The 10582-nt window shown below is 34.7% G+C and overlaps 1 protein-coding gene across 1 annotated transcript; it reads right to left on the bottom strand.

Annotated features, from left to right (window-relative positions):
- Positions 1–1782: 1782 nt before the first annotated feature.
- LOC143225226 (8.6 kDa transglutaminase substrate-like) lies at positions 1783–5792 on the bottom strand. Its single transcript, XM_076454274.1, has 4 exons — positions 5446–5792; positions 4286–4353; positions 3698–3827; positions 1783–2144 (listed from the first exon to the last, which is right to left on the bottom strand). Exons 2-4 carry the CDS (start codon positions 4330–4332, stop codon positions 2016–2018), a joined length of 306 nt encoding a protein of 101 aa, XP_076310389.1. The 5' UTR covers positions 4333–4353; positions 5446–5792; the 3' UTR covers positions 1783–2015.
- Between the last annotated feature and the right edge of the window lie 4790 nt (positions 5793–10582).

Below are 10582 nucleotides of genomic sequence, written 5' to 3'. Positions count from 1 at the left end.
TATTATACTTCTATAGGACTGTATACAGATTTGAACTTCTATTAACTTATATATATAATATTCATTTATATATTTAACTGTATTACATGTGTTTTACAAGGCGATTGTTGTTACTCGTGGGAATGTATTAGTAGGTTTGTATAGGCTGATTGTATTACTTAGCAAATTGTGTTACTGAGGTTAGTGCTGTAGTATAAATTTAATTATATGTCCGAAAACGTTACTATTTTAGTTAGAGTTCATATTTATCATTTGTGTATCATTATGAAGACATATAATAAATGAATAAAGGATTCAAATATAATTATTTTGGGACAATATAGTAATATTTGTTCACACTGCTTGTTCAATGCATCTGAGATTTTAGTTCGTAGACTCAGAAAACTGATATATTGGCTATGTTACCTTTCTGTTTATAACAGAATCTCTGACTCATTCAGGCATTTCTTAAACTCTGTTGTTAGTTTTTTGGAATATTCATTTCCTATGAAGAATCGAATGATGTTTGTCAATTCAAAAAGAATTAGAAGAGATAGATGATTTTCCATTTTGGTACATGTAGAAGTTTTTAATAAAACGGGTCCCAGTTCATGGTGTTACTGTCATGTAATTTTCATAGAGACGTTCAGTAAAGTTCAGCTACTGTAAGGACGACTAGCAGCTCTACCTTTGAGACTGCACATATCTCGGAGGTTTATTTCTTTACACTTAAGCACAAAGCAACACAATGGGCTATCTGTGTTCTCCCCACCACGGGTATTGAAACCTGTTTTAAGTGGTGTGAGTCCGCAAACATACAGCTGTGTCACTGTGGAGGGGGGTTATCTTGGAGAACAGATGCCAGAAGCGTCAGACTGAAGCCTACTTCAAAGTGTAAGGTTGATAAGATGTTTGACTTGTTACCAGTTCAAAGAAAGCAAACCCTAAAGGAGTCCAGAGAAAAGTTTTCGTTGACGTTAATAAAAATGCCAAATCGTCGATGGAAAGCAACTCTACCTAAAGATTGGAATCGTAACAGAAGACGGAAAGAGCGGTTAACTTTGGGATGTAAGAAAACTTCACATCAAGACCGCTGTGTCCACTAAAGTTTGGCTACATTATTTATAGTTATGGTGATGACGATGAAAAATGCTAAAGTCTAGCTACAGTTGATGGTTTAGTTGTTTTTTTAAGGGCTATATAGACTATACGAAAGGTAGCTAGTCAAAACGACAAATCGACAACTTGTTGGTTGCTCTTTACCAACGAATTAGAATTGGTAGTTATATCATAATGCTCCCTCGGCTGGAAGGGCGTACATGTTGGATTTGAACTCGCGATCGAACCATCAAGCCATGCTAGGCCCTGAGGCTTTTGATCCAAGCATATAGTCTACTAAATTAATTTTAACTGCTTTTCCATTTGTTAACTGGAGCCGTTGTGGTCAAAGTGTGGAAGATTTAATATACATATGAGCCCAAAATGGGCACATTAGGAAGAAATGTTTAACTAAGAAAAAAAAGCAAAATAACATAAATCATTTGTAGAAATTGGTGGAGGCGTGAGAGAAAAACACGGCTTCCAGGTTGTGTGCTTGTGTGACATATTTTATTATTTTATAAAACAGTGTTTTAGTTCTGTTTGTCTAATTTGCAGATTTCAGAAGTTGGGGATATATGTATATAAGTGTCTAACTCTATGATAATGTTGGAAAATCTTTCGAGAATGAGGGTTTACACCTCCATTAGTTCACAAGGAGTTGAATAACGCATGTTTACCTGACATGAAATACTGATCATGTAATCAAACTTTCAGAATATTCTTTATTATATTATTATAAACACAATGAACAACCTATTTATTTAATAGTTTTCAAAGTTAAACATCCTTATGCGATTCAAACTTGTTCTCTGACACAAGTTACTGAATAGCAAAAAAGTAAAAATAATCAAAACTACATTTTGGATATCTGAGTGAACACACAATAAAGCAGACACTTTGAAATACATACATCTTATTCAGCAGAAAACCACGGTCTACAAAGGACATACACCTTTAACCTGGCCTGTCATGATATGATAAATACTGTAGCCATCAGGTATCTGGCAAATTTGGTTACCCTCACATCGTTGATTGCCAACTTTGTTGCATTCTTGGCCTCGGCACTAAGAAATAAAACAATGATAGATCACACTTAAACCAAAATATTATAAAATAAAATACATAAAAAGTAAAAAATTGAAGTGTTATGAAAAGAGAGAATAAATTATTAATAATCCTAAAATGTCTTTTCTTGGAATTATTAATTGTTCTTACTACAATTTATTCAGACCAATCTATTTCTAATACCATGTAAGAGTTAACTACAGTTGTTAATTTAACTAATGTGTATGTATAATATATAACTGGGAGATCCACAAACTTCACCTCTTGAAACATTAAATAATGGACATTAAAGATAACACTGGGAAAGAAGAACACCGAAACGGTGATTCTAGAGATAATCAGAAACAATAAACACGTCAACACATTCATATATACGATATCTCGGATGGATATACCGTATATGCATATATAATAAAAACACGAAATATGCAGTTATAAAATACATACTTAAAATCATGTGTAAGTTGGCAAAAGTTGTCAGCAACTACAAAATAGTAAAGTAAAAGTATCTTAAAATGTAATCCAAGAACACGAAAAAAATAAGAGTTGCCGAAAGATGTCAACTTCTATATCGTCATGAATGATGTGTAACTGCATACCAGCATTCAATCAGCGTTGAACACAGATTGTTTTTTTTTTTGAGTTACAGAAGAGCATTCAATTAGTGTTGAAGACAGATTGTTGATGGCGAGAAACCCACTTGAAATAAAAAATATATCTCAGAACAGCTGGTATGGGTAGTAACACTTTTACTGATAAGAAGATTGAAACCAGATTGTTTCTTGAGTTATAGAACAGAATTCAATTAACTTTGAATACTGCTCATTACTTGAAATATACAAAAATCTGTTGTTCGGCTAGAGATTTGACATCATGAGAAGAACTAATTTGAAGCCACAATGTTCTAAGCTTAACTATACATTAATTATCTACTATTTTAATGCTAGTGTATAGTTATACACAACTCATGACTATACCGATTTTTTACTTTTTACATCTTTTTCGATATGTCAAACACATACACAGAGTTTTAAGGAAATAATGCAGTTACACATATAATATCTCGATTGAATAAACATGTATAAACACACTATGTTGAATGAATAGTTAGTATGTATATATTATCATTATCTCGGATGAGTAGTGTAGGATTAAATTGCTAGAAAGGATGTATCTCGAAATACGTTATCTACACTCTAATTATACTGGAGAAACCTCTCTATGACTTTATTTTCCTAACTTACCCCACATATACAATCAGAACGTTTGTTTGTTTTGAATATCCGTGTATAGGTACTCATGAGCTATTTGCGATAGTCTTCCCCAAATTTGAACTAATACACTAGAATTTGTCTTAATATCACTAAAAATATGGGTTAAATTATATAGATATATGCTAGATTCTTAGTATAAAAATATTAATATACACATTCTCTCTCACACATACACATATATAATAAAAATACTGAATATTCTATAGATCGTTTAGAAGTGTTACGAAGTACGGCTCATCATATAACTAAAAGAGCAAACTAAAACAAAATACACTTACAGCATAACAGAATTCACAGCAATCGCACATCCCCTTGTATGTCCCACAAGGACAAGGGTTTGGATTTAATGGAGGACACTGCTGAGGATCACAGGTATCTGGGCAGTGTGGCTGTGAAAATGAATTAACCCTAAAAGGAAAGAGGTGGAAATGAGGGAAGATGAGCTGGTTTTAATACATTTAAAGCAAACAAGTCCTCTTACACTTGCTTTTCTTATAAAGCACCTAGAGTTTCAAGATAGAAAAGAAAGAGTTAATTTGTGAACTTTATAACACTGTTATCGAAGAAAAGCCACCTATAACTAAAAGAAATGTTTTTACTACATTTGTAAATTCGGCTAGTGTTTGGAAAGTCGTCAATATTAAATCAGTTCTCCACTTTATGAGGAGAGATTTATAGTTTGATTAAATATTTTAGAAAATACAATTTATACTAGTACATTTTAAAAAAGTTACAAACATCTACCCAATGAGATGTGCAAAAACAAACAAACAAAAAACAATCATGTTTAACATTTGTATAAATTTCTAGATCATTCATTTGGTTTACGTGAACTCCAAGCAGATATATTTGAACTTCCAACTTACCCGCACAGGGCAATAGTTATACAAACGGAAAACAATATCCACTTCATGTTCGATCAGCTGATTTAAAACTGGGGAAAAATGGGGAGATTACAGAGTTATTACAGAATACTTAATAACTATGACGGTATTTTTAAAACTATCAGTATAAAGATGTTAGTTATGTCGGTATAAAAAGTGTATGTGTGTGTGTCTGTTTTTTAATTTCCTTTTAGTAAAACCACAATGAGCTATCTGCTATGTCTACAGAGAGGAATCGAACCCCTGATGCTACGGTTGTAAATCCGAAGACTTGCCGCTGTATCACCGGGGAACAGGTAGAAAATATATTGTAGAATAACGCTGAGATTGGGTAGATATTTTCTTAAACTAATTTAAAAAAATTAAACATTCGTGTCTATAAATACTTGAAATTGAACTTTTGGATGTTGTTGTTTAGAATTAAGCACAAAGCTATACAATGGGCTAGCTGTGCTCTGCACACCACGGGTATCAAAACCCGGTTTTTAACCTTGCAAGTCCGTAGACATATTGCTGAGCCACTGGGGAGCGAACGTTCTGATGAACTAATTTTTAAAACGTACTTTACTATTATTTTTATTATATTCATAACTTATAAATAAAATAATATTTTGGCTTTATCAAGACTTTTATTAAGATGTTTTAATAATGACTTAAAATTACCCTATTATGATAAATTAGTTTAAATCATATACTTTGTAAAAACAAATCATTTGAAAATTATTATTAAATAATTAAATAAAAAAAGAGAACCAATTATTGCACATGAATGTGTATAGGTTTATTACTCTTAAATTATCACTTGATCGCAAATACGGACCAGTATAATATAAAACATATTAAAAATAGTTGGTTTCATGTCATCAAATTAATGTGAGATATGTCCTCAACTGACTGCGAATCAGGTACTTTAAGTTTGAAAGAAATGTCGCATGTTTTAAGTAGGTATTCCTTTTCATCAATGTATAATTGCAAAGAAATTTCTATAAATAAGAACTGTTGAGTTTTACATGATTGGTATACAGTTGGTATTCGAGTAAAAAACAACTAAATAACAACATTTAAAAATACATAAAAGATAATTAAAATAACAATTTACAGTAATGACAACAATCGAAAAGTATTGAAAAAAGATATCTTACCTACACTCTTAGAGACGGTTTTGAAAACTTCTGTCAACTTTAGTAAACACTAAGTCTCTGTGAAATTTACTACTAAGACAAGTATTTTATACTTGGCAACGAGGATTCGAGGGGGCGGATTTTTTGTAAGATGACGTCATTTCAGTGGGAGGGAAGCTACATCTGAAATGGTGCCAATCACAACCACTATTTGTTCAGTGAGTTCATCACTTTATTAACTCATAAGTGTTGACAGTGATTTTGTCAAAATTCTAAAAAATACTTGAAGACGTTACGTATTGTTTGCCTTTGTATTAGTATTACATTATTTGGATTTAGTTTTCGTCTGTGATGTTGACTCCTACGTCACGATGTTTTACTTGTTGCTGACGTCCCAAACCTTGTTGATTGAGAGAACACCATTTTGTCGAAACTCCTGGTGTCGCAATCAATGATGTTAGTGCACTAAATTAGTTTAAAAAACTGCGCTGGATATGTTTCATCGTAATTGCTTAACATAAGCGTAAATATTTCATTTTGTGCTATTATGAGTTGCGAAAATTTGATTTTTTAAATGATAACAGAACTGAAGCAAAATAGTACACGGAAGTAATAAATGAAATATTTTATGAAACGAACAATTTCTTTGTTTCTTTTAGGAGCAATGATTTCAAGTATTAATTACATTTACATGATACTTCGACACAAGTCACTAGGTGATAAAAACCGACAAATAAAATTCAACTCATCCTTCAATGTAATTGAATATTGTACTATTTACATTTTGTTTGTTTGTTTTTAAGGTACACGATGGGTTATCTATGTTGCGCCTACCGCGAGTACTGAAACCCCAATTTTAGCGTTACTTACTGCTGAATCATTGATATACTAATGAAATTTAGCTAAGATAATATAATTTGTATTTTAAACAATTTCGTTTATTTGGGAAAATATGGAAATACCTAAGCAGTGTGTCCAGGCCATCTATGAGTCTAAGGTTCATGATTCGCATCTTGGTGCTCTACAACTGGACCAAGGGTGGGCTATAAGAGTGAAGTCTGATGTCACCATTCTGTCAAACAGAAGTACCCCTGGAGATGGCGGTGACTGCACTTGATTATCTGCTTTCTTTCTAGTTTATAAATTCAAAATGAAAGAGCGCGAGCCAGAAGTTATTGTAATGAACCGTGAACTCGAGGATCAGTAGTTCATATTCCCTTTCTATAAATAACAAGACTGCCAGCATTTTCTGGTCGTGGGTATGTTATAAGAGTAAAAGTCAAATCTCATTATATATTCTGACAGGAGTAACACGAAACTTTGAGGTAAGTGATGTTGACAATATTTCTTCCCTCTAGTCTCTAACTTGAAAATTAGGGACCACTAGCAAAACTATCAATCGAGTAACTGTGTGCGCTATCTAACAAACAAACAAATGTTTTTAACATACCAACTTCAGTAAACATTGTTAATGTTGATGTAGTTGATCTCTTACTTCTGTATTTTATCTTTTCTTCGAGCATGGCAATCTTGAGTTATACAAAAGTAGATTGACCAGTGGTCAAATTGTAATAGGATGTTTTATTGTTATAATGCAGCTGGCTGCAGGTGAAAAATAATAGTTTTAAATGTGACAGTTTTGGGGCTTCAGCATACATATTTGCTCATAATATTTGTATATATTTTACACACATTCAGACTAAATCTGATTACGTTGTATTCTTATCACTGCTTTCCCGATAGCACTGATGTATATTTCACCTTATATGTTATATATACTTATGTGAAATATACAGAGACACAAGGAATACCACACAAATAGTTTATAGAATTTCATATAAAAATTATTCATCTTTCAATACTTAGACTATAAAAAAGAGATAACTATTATGAAAACATTATCATCGTGTATCTAAACATCCGGGATTTTTTGATTCGGCTTATAAGTCATATTTGAATCACTATGATGACGATAGGTGTTTCGTTCTTAGAATCTTGTTGTAATGTGATCGTACAGAAATTGTTAGATTATACGAACTATTAGCCAATTTGCTTCACTTGTATACATTGCACAATTTTCTCTCTGTGGCTCCACTTTTATTTATTTAACTTTTTAGTTTGTATTATTAATTCTTTCCAAATACTTCAGAAAGTAGGTGGCACGCGAAACCTCACTCTTTTATTGTTTATGTTAAGATTGTAGTTTCTCACGAAACTATGATTATACTCTGATAAACACATAACCCAGCTTTTGAATAAACGGATGTTAAATAAAGACTCATTGAGCGTTATTTTTATAGGTCTTAATAGGCGGCGCAGTACGTGTTGAACACTAGTCTTACACTGCTAAATTAGGGACGGCTAGCACAGATAGCCCTCGAGTAGCTTTGTGCGAGATTCAAAAAACAAACAATTAAATTCTAAAACCGTGATTAAAACCTCCATTTTCATAACGAAAGTGACGAGGGGTAACCAAATATCTTAAACAAAACTAAAATAAAATCCTCTAAAATTAAATATATACTTCAGTAGCACAATTTTCCCGGACATATTCAATCTAGCTACTATTACCAGCTACTAAGGACAATTCATTGAATGACAATTGATTAGTTAAAAGCAACACAATATGAAAATGTTGGTTTATAACTTATAAATAGATTGCATTAATCATCAACGATCTTCTTTTTTTTTCCGTTAGAAATCAAACAAGTATACCGTACTAAACTTGGTTGACAAGTATACCGGACTAAACTTAGCGGGCTCGACATGGCCAGGCGTGTTAAGGCGCGCGACTCGTAATCCGAGGGTCGCGAGTTCGCATCCCTGTCGAGCTAAACATGCTCGCCCTTTTAGCCGTGGGGGTGTTATAATGTTACGGTCAATCCCCCTATTCGTTGGTAAAAGAGTAGCCCAAGAGTTGGCGGTGAATGGTGATGACTAGCTGCCTTCCCTCTAGTCTTACACTGCTAAATTAGGGACGGCTAGCACAGATAGCCCTCGAGTAGCTTTGTGCGAGATTCAAAAAACAAACAAACAAACAAACTAAACTTAGTTAACAAGTATACCGTACTAAACTTGGTTGACAAGTATATCGTACTAAACTTGGTTGACAAGTATACCAGACTAAACTTAGTTGACAAATATACCGGACTAAACTTGGTTGACAAGTGTACCGTACTAAACTTGGTTGACAAGTGTATCGTACTAAACTCGGTTGACAAGTGTACCATACTAAACTCGGTTGACAAGTGTATCGTACTAAACTCGGTTGACAAGTGTACCGGATTAAACTCGGTTGACAAGTATACCGTAACACACTTGGTTGACAAGTATACCGTAACACACTTGGTTAACAAGTGTATCGTACTACAATGTCTTAAACTGCTGCTTTCCTGAAGTTCAGTTCAAATAAAGTTAAGTTATATGTGGTGATAAAACCAGTCCTAACTGTCCTAGATAATAAAACAAAAGTTAAAACAGTTGTAGAATAAAACGAAGTGGTAATTTTTTAATGGGTAAACCATATAGTTTTTGTGTTTTTTGATTTCATCTTTAAGTATTTCTCTTAAAAATACACTCTTGCTAAAACGATTGTTACATATTTGAAAAATATTATTTTTGTCATTTATATCATTTTGAAACTAAATTCACTTTGTGTATTGCCCTTAAACTTTCAAGTTTTATTTCTCTACTACTCTGCATTACCTGAGTTCATTTTGAGTTGGTTTAATCCCTTGAACATGAGAGTGTTCTGAGACTTGTCCCAAACGCAGTGTCTGGGGTGAGGTATTACTTTTATACTCTACCTGTTGGCGACGCATTTTTAACTCTGCAAATATTTTAGACATTATGCCAGATCCTATTAATGTGGGCCCGGCATGGCCAAGTGTGTTAAGGCGTGCGACTCGTAATCTGAGGGTCGCGGGTTCGCATCCCCGTCGCACCAAACATGCTCGCCCTTTCAGCCGTGGGGGCGTTATAATGTGACGGTCAATCCCACTATACGTTGGTAAAAGAGTATCCCAAGAGTTGGCGGTGGGTGGTGATGACTAGCTGCCTTCCCTCTAGTTATATTAGGGACGGCTAGCACAGATAGCCCATGAGTAGCTTTACGCGAAATTCAAAAAACAAAGACAAACAACCTATTAATGTAGGTTTGAGAAATCAGATGGTTGCCTACGACAACGCTGGGTTGAAACATAGCGATATTGCAAGACGACTTGGTGTATCTAGGCAGGCCGTCAACAGAGTTCTCAGAAGAAGAGCTGCAGACCTACGGACCGTCCACGTACCACTACAGTACGCGGTGATCGCCGGATCCTCACCATAGCTCATCGAAACCGTACGATGTCCTCCAGGTCGATTTGTCTGAGTTACGTGCGCAACAACTGATCTAGATTTCACGCCAGACGGTTATTCGACTGTTGGTGCAAGCTGGCTACAGAACAAGACGGATGGATGGTCAAGAAACCTAAATTGACAGCTAGACATCGCAACAACAGGCTGCAGTGGGCTAAACGATACCGTAATTTGATGATCGCACACTGGAATCATGTAGTTTTTGCTGACAAATCCAGATTTCTGCTCTACCCCACTGATGGACGGATACAAGTGCGCAGGCTTCCTGGAGAACAGCTGAATGATAAAAATGTTCAACCCAACGTCACAAGAGGCGGAGGTTCAGTGCACGTCTAGGGTGCATTCTGTTCTACAACTGTCAGCCAGTTGGCCATTCTGGATAAAAACGTCACTGGTGCTGTGTATCAGGATATTCTGGATCGCCACTTACTGCCATTCGTCCAGGGTATTTTACGGGACAATGCACCGGCTCATAATGCTCGCAATGTGCAAGATTTCTTGCAACAACGTGGTGTGTTGGTTCTTGAGCAATCACCTGTAAGTCCAGATACCAACCCGATAGATCATCCCTGGGTGAATTTGGCCGTGCAGTCAGGAATATGAACGATTCTTCTGTAGCAGCTACCCCAAGCACTGACTGAAGAGTGGAACAGAATTCCAAATCAAAGACTCATAACGTCAGTTGAGAGTATGCCACGTCGCCTAGTGGACATTACTGCAGTACGTGGAGGCCACAAACATTATTGAGTTGAATTTTCTGATGTGATTGTAATTGTTGCACGTTTACTGAAAGTTTCAA

The sequence above is a fragment of the Tachypleus tridentatus genome, chromosome 9 (genome assembly GCF_004210375.1).
Source record: "Tachypleus tridentatus isolate NWPU-2018 chromosome 9, ASM421037v1, whole genome shotgun sequence".
Taxonomy (NCBI): Eukaryota; Metazoa; Arthropoda; class Merostomata; order Xiphosura; family Limulidae; genus Tachypleus; species Tachypleus tridentatus.
This window is presented reverse-complemented; position numbering and strand designations above follow the sequence as displayed.

Bases quoted from the DNA above. Each gene is read 5' to 3' on its own strand.
- LOC143225226 (XM_076454274.1), bottom strand. From the start codon at position 4,332: ATGAAGTGGATATTGTTTTCCGTTTGTATAACTATTGCCCTGTGCGG. The intron at 3,828-4,285 runs GTAAGTTGGAAG...CTTTCCTTTTAG, and splicing joins ATAACTATTGCCCTGTGCGG to GGTTAATTCATTTTCACAGC. The intron at 2,145-3,697 runs GTAAGTGTATTT...TTTATTTCTTAG, and splicing joins GCTGTGAATTCTGTTATGCT to TGCCGAGGCCAAGAATGCAA.